The sequence below is a fragment of the Protopterus annectens genome, chromosome 16.part0 (genome assembly GCF_019279795.1).
Source record: "Protopterus annectens isolate FY-2018-M chromosome 16.part0, PAN1.0, whole genome shotgun sequence".
Taxonomy (NCBI): Eukaryota; Metazoa; Chordata; order Ceratodontiformes; family Protopteridae; genus Protopterus; species Protopterus annectens.
In genome coordinates this window covers 270,808,896-270,828,761 of record NC_056750.1, presented here as the reverse complement: position 1 = coordinate 270,828,761, position 19,866 = coordinate 270,808,896, and the positions used below count along the sequence as shown (strand labels likewise).

General features: G+C 38.9%; 1 protein-coding gene across 1 annotated transcript in view; it reads right to left on the bottom strand.

Annotated features, from left to right (window-relative positions):
* The window catches only part of SLC2A8 (solute carrier family 2 member 8), a gene marked incomplete in the record, with an annotated part of 454,119 nt that overhangs the window by 209,938 nt on the left and 224,315 nt on the right, over positions 1-19,866 (bottom strand). Inside the window, 1 exon segment of the mRNA XM_044058812.1 lies at positions 3,106-3,214. Within this exon segment, the coding sequence (XP_043914747.1) occupies positions 3,106-3,214 (109 nt within the window).

Here is a 19,866-nt window from a genome sequence, read left to right as displayed (position 1 = left end):
TCAGGCTTGAGTTTTACATGCTGGCTTCATGCTTGGCTCGACAGTTTTACATAAAAGCTTGCCGGGGATAACATTCACGCATGTCGCCACACAGTAGACGCACTTAACTATGCGGCAACGGCAACGCCTAACGCAACTGTGAGGGCGTGCTATCAACGCCGCCCCACTCACCAAATCTCTGGGCCAGAGATTCCTAAGCAGGTTGGGATTTCTTCTTTTAGTTCGCTGTACACATAGCCCAGTACTAATTCTAAAATACTTGGCTTTTGGGATTCATCACTTAGAAACAGTGCTACAAAGCCTGGCACATTTACTTGACAGTCATCCTCATCATTCAGTTTTTTTTTGTTTGTTTTTTTTTCTAAAGGCTATTAGGTAGGTCTCCGCATAGTCAGTTGGACTCATTTCCTGTAGGAAGTGTTTTGCCCTAAATGCCAATGCCTTGGGCTTTAGCTCTGCTTGGCAATGTGCCTATGTCTTTCAGCTAGGGCCTATAATTTTTCCTGTAGCTGCTGTATGGCTCTCTGCAACTATCTGACCTGCTTGCATGTTTTGATTATTCTTCTATTGAGCAGTCCATGCTCTGCTGTATGCATTGTTGTACCATAAAGCACTGCTATATTGCTTAGCAAAAATACTTTATTGCAAGGCTTGATTGGTTTCCTGCTAAGCAGTCATGGACTGTTGTATACATGCAGTGTGTTTTGAAGCAAGGCTTCCATGGCCCTCTCCATGATGTCTTTATTTCAGTAGCACCAATCCATGCAGTTCAAACCACATAATGCATGCTTACTCATAGTCAAGTGACAATGTGCGATTTTTGCAGGTAAGAAAACACATTTCAGTTGGTCATTAAAAAAATGCAACTTAGGTTGCGTCATTTCAGCTCAATATAGAAGAAACTCAAATTGCTCTCTAGTGGCATGAGAAAAAAATACAGAACACAGTACTTGCCAGTCTACAGCAAGAGTTCACAAGTATGAAAACAGATGAGCCCATTGTTTGCTCCTGATACTGTGTATGCACCACTTGCATTATTTTCACTCATTATCTGTTGTAGAATTTACATATTCTTTCTAAAACACATTTTCAAGGTTCACTATGGTGCTTTGCAGTTAGGATACAGTCCTAGACACTTACACAAGCCTACAGACTCTCCTGAGCCCAGAACGTGAAATGTATGCTTAATGATTTTAAAATGAGGTAGCAACTCAAAATGGAAGCATTAATAGTCACCTTTATTAAATTTTTTCAGCAAACTTTTCTACAAAATTATTCCAAGTTTACTCTCTGGATATCAATGCTACACATTGAAATTTCTGCTTTGGAGATTTATACCTTAATTACCTCCCAGAACTTTCACTGGAAACTTCCTTTCTTAATCTACTATCACTCTTCCTTTCTTAACCTATCATCAATCTTAACTGCTCCAAGTGTGTAAAGCTAAAGCAGTAGTTAAAGCAACCTTAGTTCTTTGCCACTCGATCAGAAGTGGACAGAATTATCTACACAGCCAGCAACAGCAAAATGCAGAGGTGAACCCAGAATCAAGATACCCTAGCAGAACTGTTCTATTCAGTCTACAGTGACACAATAATATGTTATGTGATGCTAAAAGTAAAAAGACTTGCTTCGCAAGAAAAAAAAAAAAAAACAGTTCAGTTTAATTTAACAAGGTGAAAATCATACAAAAGCTCAATGCCAAGAAATGTATAGTTATCCCCTTAGGGAAAAAACATGTACCCGTGAATGACCACATAGGTGGCAGTACACTAAACACTGAAAGTGTGATGAGACTTAGGGACACAGGTGGACAGTGGTCTCACCTTCGATAACCACATTGCCACAAAAGTCAGGAAATCCTTCTATGTGGCACACCTCATCACAAAGGGCTTTTCATCCAGAAAAAAGGAGATCATTGTCCCACTGTACTCATCCCTCATTAGACACATTATAGAATACAATGCCCAGTTTGGTATGTACCTCTCAAGACATCTGCAACAACTGGAAAGGCCAGAGAAAAACCTAACTAAACGAATCACAGGCCTAAAGCAGATGCCCTACTCTGGCCATCTAAAATCTCCAGCTGTACTCTGTCGCATATTGTCTACTCAGAGGCAATCTCTGCTTAACATACAAGGCCATGTCAAACCCAGAGCTGTTGGACATGCTACACAAAGAAATCCCAGTCCCTCAGAGGCGCATGCTCCAGGGATCTAAACCTTGTCATCACAGTGAACAAAACATGCTGGAGGGATAGGTTCCTGACCCAGTGACTCCCCAGACTCTGGGATAGACTGCCCATGCATGTCAAGCAGAGCACCTCTTTGGCCCGCTTCAAAAGGAACCTTGCTGATTGGATGGGAGATGGGTAATTCACCCCGGGGATCACATCAGTCGCCCTGCTAGACAGGGGTCCAGGGAAGTAAATACTGTGGAAGAAGTAGCCAGGGAATTGTTATGGCTAGGCTTGTATAGGCTGTAGGGGCCGATAGCCTAGTATCAACCTATGAACTAGTAAGAAAACAGTGCAATGATAAATCATATCTAACCTACCAGTGAGTATAAATGCCATGTCATGCACATTTAGTAACAGGAACAAAAAGGCTGACTGCGGCAGTCTGAACTGTACAATGCAGTAGCACTTTTGCATGACAACACATAGTTTGGCTGTTGCTAGTCTTACTGTCAAGCTTATCATCTCAATGTTGGGCCTCAGTTGTAAAGACCGAATTCAGGGAAATGCAGTAAGTTTGACTGTTTTGTCTGAGAAAAAAAATTCCTGTTAAATCAACCCAGCAATCACTTTACAGAGAAGCTCATGTTCCAAAGTCATGCCACTACTATGGCAACAACTGTAGTTATTCAAAATCACTGTCTTTTCTCCATAAATAAAGGTACTACTGTCTGATCAGCAAAAGGCATGAGAAGTACAACTTTAAAATGCACAACTTTCAATACATTGTCAAAGAGAAACTAAAATATGTAATGCAATTTCTCTAGTCAATAAAACAGTACTGGTCATGTATACATTTGGATGTTTGACCATTCTCTGCACTCCATCTAATATTTTAGGACTGTATTCATAATAAATGTCAATCTTACCAGATATAATTAGAAGAATTTTTCGTCCTGCTTTATCCATAATAAGTGCAGCTCCTGCAGTGAAAGCCACCTGAATAGCTCCTACAATAACAGATGCAATGCTACTGTTCTGAAAAAAGAAAAGTACAGGTGTATGATGTAAAAATTAAACACTCACAAGATGATCGCAATCATGGGTACATACAGTGTTTTAGTATTATTACCTGGGGTATTAAGACAATGCTCTGCTGAGTCTCCTCAAAAATCCCTCAAAACCATAATATTGGGTGATGTTGATATAGATAGGCAAACCATACAATCTGAAAATCCAGCCATTAATATACATTGTACAAGTTCAACCAACTTATAAAACCAACGAGATGTAACACGCCACAGCCAGACAATCAATTCTCGACTGGATCCCAACATCCCAGTATCATCCCATGGAATCCTGTCAGACAACCTTAGTGATCATTTACCAATCTACACAGTAAGTTATCAAAGCAATATCCCCAAATCACATCATTACAGCCTCGTAGAAATATTTTTCAGAAAGACACTTGTACCAATACACCAGATGATCTTAACTGGGGAGTCGCTAAAGACTCTCCCCATAGATACTGTCTCAAAATATAATAAATAAATCTTCCTAGGTGCTCTAAATACACTAGCCTCCCTCAAATTAAAATGAGTGAAAGCCAACCATGCCCCATGGCTATCCTTAGCAACTACACAACTCATGAAACATGAGATAAAGCATGGAAGGTCTGGACAAAAAAATAAAAGTTTCCACTTTACTACCAAACGGACAACTTAGAAACCTAAAAAAAAAAAAAATCAAAGGTAAGAAAGCCTACTAAACCAATCAAAACGTATACACTAATAATCCAAAACTGTTAAATCCAGGACAAGCTATGAGGCAGATACCACACACACACACACACACACACACACACACACACACACACACACACACAGTGAGATCATAGCCATCTAATTCAATACCCAGTTTATACAGACTACACAGTAATTAATCAACCAGGTGACTAATCAAACTCTTGATGTCCCTAATCAATAAAATAATCTTCGGTGCATTTCCCCTTCCATTTCCCAAAGATACCATAAAAAATATTCTAAAACATTAAAGCCTACTACAACTGCCCTTGACATCTACCTAGTGAAGATCTTAAAATATTAGCTGTTGCTATTGAATATAGAGTTTAAGTTCTGATAAATTGATCTGAAAATAAAGTCCCCTCACAATGGAAAAAAAAATCATTCACTATTCCACAGCACAACGTGAAATCAATATAGATCTTTCAAACTATAGATAAAATGTCATCTTATCGACCCCATCAAAAACTGAAAAAAAATGTATCCATACACAGTTTCTTAACATCTAATACATAACCACCTTCTGTCTGCAACTGAACAGTGCTTCGGTGCTTCTCATAGCACAACTACCGATTTGCTGAACTTTGTTAATACTGTCAACACCCACAAAAATGCCAGAAGCCTAGCCTTCACCATCTTCCCAGACTTATCAAAAGCATTTAATACCATCTCCCACCCGAAGCCCTTGCAAGTGCTCTCATCTTTACTGCCCTCCAATTCATTACTGCATTGATTCCAGAGCTCCCCGTTAAACAGAGCACAAGCAAAAAAATGGAAAAAAAATACATCTCCACCTTCTTGCCAGTAACTATCATCATCCAACAAGGATATAAACTAGGCCCCATTCTTATTCATCAATGACTTCTACAGACAGAACCAAGACAGATTGTATAATAAAAATAAGCGGAAGACATGGAAGGAACCCACATACAAAACACTAGCTTAAAATAAAACCCAAATATTTTAACCATAATATACACTATTAAAAAAAATCAAGCCATAAGCACTTTCGTTCAAACAATGCTGAACTTCCTCAGACATCCGTAAACATTTTCCTAGGTCTTAAATAAACCCAAACTGAACTCAAATGGTTCCCAAACAGCAACCTTCCCCTTAATGCATACTCATGATGCAAAAAGTTGATCTCACCCCCCTCAATGCCATTCTGTGAGCTTAAAATAATTCCTGTTTTTTGAAAACAATATATTGATAAATAGTTTTATTAATTATCTACTGAGTTATGTATTCAAATTCATAAATGTCTCATTATCAAAAACTTTTAAAAATTAGATAAAATCTCTATGTTCACCTACTACTACGAATTTTTCCTTTCTAGGGCTTTCAGCTTCAGTAAACATGTAATTGAGTCATGCACATTAATGCCTGGCCAGCTGTCAACGTTTAGCATTAACCGCCATATTAATTCTTTTCTCAAGATGTAAAGTTCATGGGGCACCTCTTTTTGCATCTTGCACTCTTGTCTATAACTATGCACGTGAATTGGTGATCTGGATTGTTGAAAATATGCTTTGCTAAAACATTATTCAAATTCTGGGTTTTTTTTACACTATATTCAGGGGGGGGGGCAGTGATTAACTTTTATAGCCAATTAAATATCGGGGAAGTATCATTAATATGCATTAAGGGAAGGGTTGCTCTCCGGGAACCAAATGAGTTGAATTTGGGTTTATTTAAGACCTAGGAAAATGTTTACAGATGTCTGTGGAAGTTTGGCATTGTTTGAATGAACGCGCTTATTTTTAACAGTGTATACAGGATTTTGTTTTTATTTTAAGTCAGTATTTTGTACATGGATTCCTTCAATCTCTGCCACTTGTTTTATCAATGACTTCGACACTGCTACAAAAAATGTTACCCCAATTCAAAATGCTGATGCCCCTGACCCTAATCTGCTCTGCCAGATCTTTAGCTGAACTCCAAGACCTTACACAACAATTATTCTTATCAACTGAAACATGGCTAAGTTTCAAAGCCCCCATGCTAAAGGATAACGCTGTCCAAGCTGCAAAATCCTTTACTAATGCACTCTACGGGCACCTACAAGAATGCATGGATCGTGCTATCCCAAACAAAACCAAGATTCACTCCTCCAAGAAAAGAAAACCAGTCTGGTGGACCCCTGTCATAAACAAGCTATACAATAGAAGGAGGAAGCTAGTACAGAAAAGAGTAAAATCCCAAGAAGGAAAGACATCCCTGAACAGTATCAGCAAGAAACTACGTTCCCTCAAAATCATCCAAGGCTAGCTTCGAAAGAAAAATTGCCATGGACTCCAAAGATAACCACAAGGCATTCTTTAGCTATGTCAAGAATCTAAGTGACAATTCTTAGACCTGCTCGGAGTTAGTGCAGAATGGCACAAAATACACTGAACCGACTGATATAGCCAACATCTTGACAGGTTCAGTGCAAACTTCACCCCCTTTCACCCCCAAAAGGGCCCATAACTATACCAGAAGAATGTACTCCCCCTGAACACTCAGGTTAAAACAGTCCTCTCCAAAGCCAAAAACACAGTATCAATGGGACTGAATGGTGTCCCAGGCTGCGCCCTACACAAAGCTCAAAGATGAACTAACCCCTCACCTAAACACACTGTTTAAACTCAGCCTCTCCACAGGCTACGTGCCCACAGAGTTGCACACAGCAATGGTTATTCTACTCCCCAAAGGTGGAGCCACAACGGACCCCGGGAACTATCGCCCTATAAGCCTGACTAGCTTGTTCTGCAAAGCTATGGAGCACATCATCATGGATCTCATTAACAAAGACACTGGAAACCTCCAAACACTGGACCCTACCCAGTTCGGCTTTGTTAAGGGCGGATCATGCCTCCTAAACCTGGACTTCGAGCCAGTTACCAAGGCTACAGGTAAAGGAAAGGTGGTCCACACAGTCTACCTAGACTTTGCAAAGGCCTTCGACACCATTCCCCAATCAGGTATTATAGACAATCTCACCAGCCTGAACATAAACCCCTACATCACAAGATGGGTTACCAACTGGCTCACGGACAGAACCCACATGGTAACAGTTGCGGGAGCTAGGTCTGACTCTAAACTGGTTACAAGTGGCATTCCCCAGGGCTCAGTCCTAGGAACCCTCCTGTTCAGCATATACTTCTCAGAGGTACAGGCAAGCACAGGAGGACTATGGCTGACCAAGTTCGCAGACAACTGCAAACTAGGGGCTATAATTGACTCTCCGGCTGACACAGACATCCTCCAAAAGGGTCTCACTGAGACAGATAACTGGTGTCAAAACCATGGCCTCAAGCTAAATGCCAAAAAGTGCATAGCCACCCCCTTTGGAAAAAACAAAGTACCCACAACTACCACATAGGTGGTAGCCCCCTAAATACGGAAGACGTAATAAGGGATCTGGAGACCCAAGTAGATAGTAACCTCTCCTTTGATAATCACATTGCCAAAGTGGTTAGAAAATCCTTCTATGTGGCACACCTAATCACAAAAGGGTTTGCATCCAGATTGAAAGAGGTCATTGGGCCCCTCTATGCATCACTCATCAGACCCATCATAGAGTACAATGTACCATTTGGAATGTACCTTACAAGACCTGCAACAAGACCACAGAAGTACCTCACCAAGAGGATCCCTGGCCTCAAACAGATGCCCTATGCAGCTCGACTGAAGAAACTCCAGCTGTACTCTTAAAGAAAACCATATCCCAAGCCACACGCTCCAAGGATCTAAACCTCACCACAACAATAAATAGGATGTGCTGGAGGGATAGATTCCTGTCCCAGAGACTTCCCATGCTCTGGAACAAGATTCCAATCTACATTAGGCAGAGCTCCTCGCTAACCCTCTTCAAGAGAAACCTTGACGAGTGGATGGGAAACAGAAAGTTTACCCCAGGGATCACTTCAATGGCTACTGGGGCCTTTCTTGGTCTATATTCTTGATTCCTAAGAATGCCTTAATAAAATTAAACACAGTGGATCATTGTACTACAAAAGGAAAAAGCCAGACAATCAATTCTCAACTGGATCCTAACATCCCAGTATCATCCCATGGAATCCTGTCAGACAACCTTAATGATCATTTACCAATCTACACAGTAAGTTATCAAAGCAATATACCCAAATCACATCATTACAGCCTCGTATAAATATTTTTCAGAAAGACACCAATACACCAGATCTTCTTAACTGGGGAGTCACTAAAGACTCTCCCCATAGATACGGTCTCAAAATATAATAAATAAATCTTCCTAGGTGCTCTAAATACACTAGCCTCCCTCAAATTAAAATAAGTCAAAGCCAACCATGCCCCATGGCTATCCTTAGCAACTACACAACTCATGAAACAAGAGACAAAGCATGGAAGGTCTGGACAAAAAAATAAAAAAAAAAAGTTTCCACTTTACTACCACACAGACAACTTAGAAACCTAAAAAAAAAATCAAGGGTAAGAAAGCCTACTAAACCAATCAAAACGTACACACTAATCATCCAAAACTGTTAAATCCAGGACAAGCTTTGAGGCAGATGTCACACACACACACACACACACACACACACACACAAAGTGAGATCATAGCCACTCAATTCAATAATACTCCAGTTTATACAGAGTAATACAGTAATCAAATCCGTGGGTGACTAATCAAACTCTTGATGTCCCTAATCAATAAAAATGTAATCTTCGGTGCATTTCCCTTCCAACCATTTCCCCAAAGATGTACTCATAAAAAATATTCTAAAACATTAAAGCCTACTACAACTGCCCTTGACATCTACCTAGTGAAGATCTTAAAATATTAGCTGTTGCTATTGAATATAGAGTTTAAGTTCTGATAAAATTGATCTCAGGAAAACAAAGTCCCCCTCTCACAATGGAAAAAAAATCATTCACTATTCTGGCTAGCACAACGGAAATCAATATATAGATCTTTCAAACTATAGATAAAATGTCATCTTATCGACCCCATCAAAAACTGAAAAAAATGTAGCCATACACAGTTTCAAAAATGTATCCATACACAGTTTCTTAACATCTAATACATAACCACCTTCTGCCTGCAACTGAACAGTGCTTCGGTGCTTCTCATAGCACAACCACTTCGATTAAGCTTTGAACTTTTGTTAATACCGGTTGTCAACACCCACAAAATGCTACAGTTTGCCTAGCCTTCACCATCTCTCCAGACTTATCAAAAGCATTTAATACCATCTCCCACCCGAAGCCCTTGCAAGTGCTCTCATCTTTACTGCCCTCCAATTCATTACTGCATTGATTCCAGAGAGTCCCCTGTGCTAAACAGAGCACAAGCAAAAAAATGGAAAAAAAATACTTCTCCACCTTCTTGCCAGTAACTTTCATCATCCAACATGGATATAAACTAGGCCCCATTCTTATTCATCAATGAATTCTACAGACAGAACCAAGACAGACTGTATAATAAAAACAAGCGGAAGACATGGAAGGAACCCACGTACAAAACACTAGCTTAAAATAAAACCCAAATATTTTAACCATAATATACACTGTTAAAAAAATCAAATCATAAGCACTTTCATTCAAACAATGCTGAACTTCCTCAGACATCCGTAAACATTTTCCTAGGTCTTAAATAAACCCAAACTGAACTCAAATGGTTCCCAAACAGCAACCTTCCCCTTAATGCACACTCATGATGCAAAAAGTTGATCTCACCCCCCCTCAATGCCATTCTGTGAGCTTAAAATAATTCCTGTTTTTTGAAAACAATATATTGATATAGTTTTATTAATTATCTACTGAGTTATGTATTCAAATTCATAAATGTCTCATTATCAAAAACATTTAAGAATTAGATAAAATCTCTATGTTCACCTACTACTACAATTTTTTTTCCTTTCTAGGGCTTTCCACTTCATTAAACATGTAATTTGAGCCATGCACATTAATGCCTAGCCAGCTGTCAACATTTAGCATTAACCGCCATATTAATTCTTTTCTCTCAAGATGTAAAGTTCATGGGGCACCTCTTTTTGCTTCCTGCATTCTTGTCTATAACTATGCATGTGACTTGGTGATCTGGATTGCTGAAAATATGCTTTGCTAAAACGTTATTCAAATTCTGGTTTTTTACACTATATTCGGGGGGGGGGGGTGATTAACTTTTATATCCAATTAAATATCGGGGAAGTATCATTAATATGTATTAAGGGGAGGGTTGCTGTCCAGGAACCAAATGAGTTAAATTTGGGTTTATTTAAGACCTAGGAAAATGTTTACAGATGTCTGAGGAAGTTTGGCATTGTTTGAATGAAAGCGCTTATTTTTAACAGTGTATATTGTGGTTACAGTATTTTGGTTTTATTTCAAGTCAGTATTTTGTACATGGATTCCTTCAATCTCTGCCACTTGTTTTATCAATGACTTCTATATTGCTACAAAAAATGTTACCCCAATTCAAAATGCTGATGCCCCTGACCCTAATCTGCTCTGCCAGATCTCTAGCTGAACTCCAAGACCTTACACAACAATTATTCTTATCAACTGAAACATGGCTAAGTTTCAAAGCCCCCATGCTAAAGGATAACGCTGTCCACGCTGCAAAATCCTTTATTAATGCACTCTACGGGCACCTACAAGAATGCATGGATCGTGCTATCCCAAACAAAACCAAGATTCACTCCTCCAAGAAAAGAAAACCAGTCTGGTGGACCCCTGTCATAAACAAGCTATACAATAGAAGGAGGAAGCTAGTACAGAAAGAGTAAAATCCCAAGAAGGAAAGACATCCCTGATCAGTATCAGCAAGAAACTACGTTCCCTCATAAAATCATCCAAGGCTAGCTTCGAAAGAAAAATTGCCATGGACTCCAAAGATAACCACAAGGAATTCTTTAGCTATGTCAAGAATCTAAGTGGCAATTCTTAGAGCTGCTCGGAGTTAGTGCAGAATGGCACAAAATACACTGAACCGACCGATATAGCCAACATCCTGGGAGACAGGTTCAGTGCAAACTTCACCCCCCCTCTCACCCCCAAAAGGGCCCATAACTATACCAGAAGAATGTACTCCCCCTGAAATCACAGACACTCAGGTTAAAACGGTCCTCTCGAAAGCCAAAAACACAGTATCAATGGGACCGGATGGTGTCCCAGGCTGCACCCTACACAAGGCTCAAAGATGAACTAACCCCTCACCTAAACACACTGTTTAAACTCAGCCTCTCCACTGGCTACGTACCCACAGAGTTGCACACAGCAATGGTTATTCTACTCCCCAAAGGTGGAGCCACAACGGACCCCGGGAACTATCGCCTATGCTTCATTCAGCTTGTTCTGCAAAGCTATGGAGCACATCATCATGGATCTCACACAAAGACACTGGAAACCTCCAAACACTGGACCCTACCCAGTTCGGCTTTGTTAAGGGGCGGATCATGCCTCCTAAACCTGGACTTGAGCCAGTTACCAAGGCTACAGGTAAAGGAAAGGTGGTCCACAGTCTACCTAGACTTTGCAAAGGCCTTCGACACCATTCCCCAATCAGGTATTATAGACAATCTCACCAGCCTGAACATAAACCCCTACATCACAAGATGGGTTACCAACTGGCTCACGGACAGAACCCACATGGTAACAGTTGCGGGAGCTAGGTCTGACTCTAAACTGGTTACAAGTGGCATTCCCCAGGGCTCAGTCCTAGGAACCCTCCTGTTCAGCATATACTTCTCAGAGGTACAGGCAAGCACAGGAGGACTATGGTTGACCAAGTTGCAGACAACTGCAAACTAGGGGCTATACTGACTCTCTGGCTGACACAGACATCCTCCAAAAGGGTCTCACTGAGACAGATAACTGGTGTCAAAACCATGGCCTCAAGCTAAATGCCAAAAAGTGCATAGCCACCCCCTTTGGAAAAAACAAAGTACCCACAACTACCACATAAGTGGTAGCCCCCTAAATAATGAAAACTTAATAAGGTATCTGGAGACCCAAGTAGATAGTAACCTCTCCTTTGATAATCACATTGCCAAAGTGGTTGGAAAATCCTTCTATGTGGCACACCTAATCACAAAAGGGTTTGCATCCAGATTGAAAGAGGTCATTGGGCCCCCATGCATCACTCATCAGACCCATCATAGAGGCAATGTACCATTTGGAATGTACCCATAAGACCTGCAACAAGACCACAGAAGTACCTCACCAAGAGGATCCCTGGCCTCAAACAGATGCCCTATGCAGCTCGACTGAAGAAACTCCAGCTGTACTCTTAAAGAAAACCATATCCCAAGCCACACGCTCCAAGGATCTAAACCTCACCACAACAATAAATAGGATGTGCTGGAGGGATAGATTCCTGTCCCAGAGACTTCCCATGCTCTGGAACAAGATTCCAATCTACATTAGGCAGAGCTCCTCGCTAACCCTCTTCAAGAGAAACCTTGACGAGTGGATGGGAAACAGAAAGTTTACCCCAGGGATCACTTCAATGGCTCTGCTGGACAGAGGCACAGGGAACTAATTTAAGGCGAAAGCAAGCATTTGTTCCTGGCTAGGCTTATAAATGCCTTCGGCCAGATAGCCTAGTACCTACCTATGAACCTGTGAACACAAAACTACTAATAATCCCTAAAAAAAATTAAATTATTGCTCTTCCCTAAACACATTTCTACTAAAACAGTATTCATTATAATCTCTGACACCACAATAACAGAACAAGTGAACCACACAAAATTACTGTGCGACATCATATATAAGCATTTCAAAATTAACCACTATGTACCGTACTTGGTTAAAAAAAATCTTCAGAAACTCGGTACATTATACAGAAAAAACTAACTCACTGACATAGCCATAAGAAGTAAAGCCTCTGTCCTCTATGCTACCTCAATATTCACTAACCTTAAAGTCTCACGAGTGCCAGAACATGAGCAATGTTATGATAAAACAGCCAAATTTGCAGGAAACTATAACAGAGCACACCAATGATAGCACTCAGAGAATTAAACTGGTTAGAACCACACTGTATACTGTAGTTGGCTGAGAAAGATAAGTGGACTTCACTATAATCCAGAAAATTGCCCAGTCCTTAACAACTTAATACAATGTTACTCACCCAACAGAATGTTATGCCCTAGAGAAAAATCACTAATCACTATAACCAAGTCATCCAGCACTGCAGGCGGCTCTTTATATTCAAATAATGTAGATTAACTATGGGACCACATCCCACTACCACTAGAATCAATTCAGAATGCAAACTCATTTAAAATACAACTAAAACCTCAACCTATCAAAATCAATGGATCTGTTCCTATATATCCTCAGCTTGCCATACTCTCAACCATTCTCTTCATTCAGAATCCTGTGCCCCACAACTAGTCTTCACCAATAGCAGAGTAGTTTTACTAGCATCTCCCAGCCATACATAGTTCTACGACAGTCCGCACACTCATCTCTATACTTCTAATATAACCTTATTAAAGCAGTATCTAATCCAATATAACCTTATGGTGGCCATTATTTATAAACCTGTTTTATACCCCACAACTTAAGTACAATATTAACATGTTTTGCCCTACCTAGTTTCTTCCTTTATATCTATTTATTTTAATTTCTAAGCACTAATCACACAATTATCTATCTGACAAACCCACTGATACACCTCTTCAAATGCTAAATGTTCAACATCTAAGATGCTTATCCATTAATACACTAATAGTTGAGCAATAATCCAAGAATGTGTGCAGCAATATTACCCAGGGGTGATGAGTTTTTTTTCCCTTATGACTAAATAAAGCCACCTGTGGGTACATCATGACATACTCCACACACAGGAGTGGATTACTGCTAGTATACAATATTACTGTTGCTTACCTTTCATAAAGAATGTGTTTGTATACCAGTCCTTTAGTCTCCTTCTGCATCGTCTTCGCTTTGCTGACATACTGTGCATACGTATGGGGCTTCCCACGCTTGCACAACACATCAGTGCAAGAGAAGCAGTGGAGAAGAGAGAGTACCCTTTACATTTTTTTTAAATTTATTATACTATTAAAAAAATAAAGTTTTACGAGGGACAAACAAAAAAATGAGGAAAATCTGACATGTTTCTGTTTTTTTAGTTTTGCAGAAAATACCAGATATTTCTCATTTTGGTCTGTCCTCAGTAGAAGAGATTTAGAATGCTGTTATCCAGCATGTACCAATAGAAAATCTGGCCACTCAATGGTACTTTAGTGGTCAGACTTTGTATTGATATATGCTTGATTTACAATGGGCACGCTGGTTGAGCTGTTCAATAAGCATGCTTGTTTTTGAATACTAAATGATCCTTTTTTGTATAATTGCCTTCATTTCATATGAATGTAATCTAATTAGCAAATGAATGTGTAATTGGTAATCTATATTAGTTTTGTTTGTATAATACCAAATGGCTTTTTAAAATGTTGTAATATGTTGGGAATTTTTCTCCCAGAGCCTCCACTGAAAAGTGTTTGAATAAACCCAGCCAGACAAACCTGGTAAACAAAAGTACGACAAATAAAATAAAAATAGAAAGTAACCTGAATCTAATGCCCATTGTCATACTCCCATGGCTTTCCTGCACTGGGGATAGGATTTAGTTCTTCCCTGCCTGTAGATGCACCTGACCACCAGCATGGTATCAGTCTGTATAGCTATCACTTGTGCAGTTAAGAGACCCTGAAACTCCTGCAATGCTAGAAGGACTGCTCTCATCCCAAAGATGCTGATGTGTAGAGAGAGACTGCAAAGATCTTAAGCCCAGCCTTCTCAGACAGGAAACATCCATATTTACCAATGGTTTTGGCAGGGGGGGGGGGGGTTCATAGATGTATAGTAGGTTAACGACCACTAGAGCCCTTATAAGTCTAGCCATACAACCCAAATGTGACCCACAAATTTGACTTAAATAGGTGGTGATTTACTGACCACCTCTGTCCAGAGACATAGGAGCCAGGCTTTCAATTATTCATCCTTTGGTCCAAGTTGTGCTTAAAAAGCTATAGGGAGAAACTCTGCTTCACATGGATGGGGAGCCTGTTCCAGTGAATTCCCACTCTGAGAAACATACCTGTCTCTGCAATATGTCTTATTTATGTAACAAGCACATTTAGGTCTTTTTATCTAGCTCTGATGCAGTTTGCTTTGCAGGATGTGAAAAAGGTTAATCAAAATTGGGTCTGGGGATGCCTTGCATGCCAGGCAAAAATTACCTCTCAGAAGTCTGTGCAAAGAGATAGGGCTTTGAAGGGCACAGCAAAGGATATTATGTTTACTTCCTGTATTCGTTTTGTAAAGAAAAGATACTTAGAGCCAAGAAACTCAGAAATAAAAATAAAAACTGAAAACAAGCGCCAGGCACACTCAATTTATTAAAAAAAAAACACAGTACGTTAAGCACTTTCGTTAAAGTAGTCTAACTTCTTCAGAACAAATACACTTGCATTTAAAAGAACATTTATAGTAAACTTAGTTCATCACATTACAAAACCACACCTCCTATTGATCCATCTAAGAGTTCTTAAAGAACCATCACAGTAAGTAAAATTAAAATATGGGATGTTAAAATAGAGCTTCCTACATAGTTCTGAATACTTACAAATCCTTAAAATACTCAAATTAAAAAACAAACATTTAATATATGTCAGCATTTATACATATACCCTGATGGTATTAAACAAGATCATATGGACTTTTTTTTAGACAGCAAAGAGTTCAGCCTTTAATCTACGGACACAAGCTATAGAAATAGTTTCATTTAACCCTGTGGGTCAGTGGCATTGGTTCTAAGCTGCACACACAAGTTCTTCTATATTTTAATAATAATTTGTGGATCCTCCTCTGGTCTAACTGGAATTTTTTCTATGCATGTGTATTTAAATTGGTGAGTCGGACTTTTTATAATATATTTATACCAGCACAGAGAGGTGAGCAAACTTTTCGGAATTCAGGTTACTCATTTCCTGCTTCACAGAAGTGGCTGGTATGTCTAACACCCTCAGCACCCAATGAGCAAAGGATCGTGGTGAACCACTTTCATTACGAGGTTGGTTGGAGAAGAGGGATGCCTCGCTTTTCCTTCCCAATACTGTAGAGAGAGACAAAGTGGACTGCAACAGTTTAGACAACCTAATTCATGTTGCAAAAGAAAAAACTTTTCCATTACAGAAGCTACAACTGGAGAACTCTTATTTGGAGGAATGTTGTAACAGACAACAAATCCCCAAAGGTCTGCACAGCTGAAAATATCTGACCGGACTGCAAAAAGGGTCAGAACTACACTGAGTTATTAGAATTATTTAACAAACATGGTACTGAACTGCTGAATGTGCTGATTACACAATAACAAGAAAAAGATTGGGGAGTTGAAAAACAATGTTGAAAATCTTGATGATAAAATTAGATGCGACTTGTTTGAAGTTAAAATGAATGATTACAACATTTTTAAAGACACTGGAAAGCAAATAGTGGTTTTAAAAAACAAGAAAATTAAACTGGCTAGGGACAAGGCTGACAGACTGGTAAGGCGTATCCACCGCCACCAAAAGGACAAAATAACAACCCTAATTTTTCTAACAATGGTGTGAACAATTTTGAAAATGTTGACAGTGAACTAAAGAAAAATAACATTCCTTTAGAAGTACAACCTCCGAGGAGGTCAGAGAGACTTTTGAACCAGAGGCAGAAGTAGAACCAGAATTGCCAAGGGACTTATAATGGGGAACATGTACAGAGGGAATATCCAACAGAGAGAGATGTACATCAGATGGGCTGGGGGGAGAACGAGGAACTAACACAGATGGTGACAAACAATACATCTAGGTGTAAAATTCTTTATAATGCCACAGGTGACTTTAAAATTTTTAACTATAGCTCAGTACATGTCACTAGAAACTGGGCAGACTTGTTGGAAAAAGGGCTGACATTTGTTCCAACTAAGCATGCACAAATTGATGAAACTTTATTACAATTGCGTTTGTTTGTTAGAAAACTTAACTTGGAGTTCTTTTTTTCAATCAGGAGAGTTCTATGGTGAATAACTTGTGTAAAAGACCTAGCACTTTTAACCCACCATTGCATCCTATTGCAAATGTTTTTGAAAAAATATATGAAAAAGACATAAGGACGACAATGGCAAGGGGCCAATCAAACATGAATAATTTAAATTATGTTAAAAAAAATCACTTTTGATGGAGATTTGTTCTAACAGGGACATCAGGGTAATGAAACCGGACAAGGGTGGGGGCCTAGTGGTGATGGATACGCATGAATATATCAACAAAATGTTATTACTTTTGTTTACAGACACATAAGATGAAGTATCCATGAACAAATTGAATATTGCTTACCACAGAGTTGATGTGATATTGGAGGACTTGATGGTCAATGACCAGATTAGTACTGAAGACTAACTTTTTGAAAGTATTCCATCCTAGGTCCCCCCCACCATATTCGGTATTTCAAAAACCCATAAGAATATAGATGATCCACCGTTAAGACCAATTGTGGACGCAAAGGTGTCAAAAACTCTACCTATAGCCAAATTTATTGATGTGAATATGAAACACCTTTTAGATGATTATGGCTATATTCTTAGGGACTCATGGGACTTATTGAAGGTATCTGACCAACAATATTCTGATGATTTGTGTTTTGTTACCATTGATGTGGCGTGATCTATACTCTGTGATCCCAATAGAGAAGGACTTGAAATGTTTTATGATTTTGTGTGTGTACAACCTAAGATTGATCATAAGGCACTAACTATAAAGACCCTTATGGATGTTGTTTTTGTCCAATACTTTTATTATTTTTGAAAACCAACTGTTGACAACAAAAGGTGTAGCTATGGATTGCAATATGCACCCCACATTTTACCAACATTATTTTAGCCCAGTGGGAATCCCAATGTGTTTTCAGTTCTAGATTTAGTGAGTATTGGACCTTGTATTGTCGATTTTTTGGATGACATAGCAATTTTTGGATAGGTGGAAAACAAAGATTGCAAGCATTTTGAGTTTTTTGAATAACAATCGCACGTCAAGCTTTTTAAGTTTACAATGGAAACAGACGATTATGTGAATTTAAATGTTATTATATTTAAAGTAAAAGAAAAAAGGGGTTTTTGTTCTAGTATTTACAGAAAACCTACTTATTCAAACTCACTTCTCTCCACTTTGATAGTTACCACCCCACCCACCAAAAGAAATTATTGGTGAAAGGACAACTGGTGAAACTGGCCCGAATGGTAAGTGATAATCAGAGATTTATAGAGGAAGTGGAAATGTTGAGGAATATGTTAAAGAACAGGGGATACCCAACCCTATTCTTGGAAAAAAATTTTGAAGTACTAAGAAAAAGTAATGAAGGCATCTATGGCCCTCTGTTGGGAAGAAATGTGGGTCAATTGAATACAAGTAATAAAAAACAGAATTTGATAACTTTCAGAAGGCCTTGATTTTACCTTACAACTTGCATTTTGATGTTATAAAAATATCATTTTACCATAATTGGGAAGCCACTGTAGTACAGAAAATGCATATTTAGAAACAGTTGGAAGTAGATCTAAAATAGTTTACAAAAAAAGATTGTTGTCTAAAAACTATGTTAGAAAGACCAAAAGTAGAGAAAAACATATTGGGTCATATGAAAAATGTGGACACTGTAACCAATGTGGGTATATGAGAGGGGGTGAAAGAGTATGCTACAGTGAAAAGGGCCCGAAAAAAAATACGCACGCTTTTTTACGCTTAAACATATTATAAAAAATCCAACTCACCAATGTAAATACACACATGCATAGAAAAAAATTCAGTTAGACCTCAGAGGGGAGGTCCACAAGAATTATTATTATTAGAATATAAAGAATTGTGTGGTAGCTTAGAACCAATGTCAACTTTGTACTCCACCAGGGTTAAATAAAACTATTTCTATAATACAGGTGTCCTTAGATTGAAAGGCTGAATGGTTTTGCAGTCTGGAAAAAGTCCCATATGATCTTGTTTAATACCATCAGGGTAGTATCCTTATAAATGCTTGACATATATTAAATGTTTGTTTAATTTCTATATTCTAAAAGATTTGTAAGTATTTCAGAACTATCATAGGAAGCTCTATTTTAACATCATATATTTTGCAATTTTACTTACTGTGATGGTTCTTTAAGAACTCTTAGATGAATCAATAGGAGGTGTGATTTGTTGTAACATGTGATGAACTGAAGTTTACTATAAATGTTCTTTTAAATGCAAGTGTATTTGTTCTGAAGTTAGAGACTATCAACGCGAAAGTGCTTAATAATACTGTGTTTTTTAATAATAAACAGTTATGCCTGCCACTTTTTTCAGTTTTTTTATTCCATTTGTAAAGAACCTTTGTGGAGTGTTCTCCAGATGCATTACACATCTGGTCAGATGCATACAGAAGGGTGTTCTCATCATGGGGCCCTGGGGGGGTTCATTGACTGCTCCAAGTTTGCAAATTGTCTGTAAAAAGTTGGTCAGCCAAAAGGCTTCATTAGAGAAGTAGATGCTACACTGCCAGCCAGTCGAATACCGAATTTATACAGAAATAATTGTGTAACTTACCATTTTTTGTGTTTCTTTTCTTGGAACAAGGAACAGTCTTGAGTAAAACCCTGGCCTTGTTCTTGTTGTGGAACTTTTCTATTGCATTGATCTGAGCAAGCAGAGAAATTTGCTTGAAAGCCTCTGCCCTCTGGTTTTGGAGTTGATTTGGCTTGCCTTGTATCCTTTGTATGATATGTAAGTGGAACCTGTAGCCTGGGTCTACAATGTCCAAAATCCATTTGTCCTTTGTCAATCTGTGCCAATTGTCTGAAAAACAGAGATAATTTTTCGCCCAAGGAGCTTCTGTTTG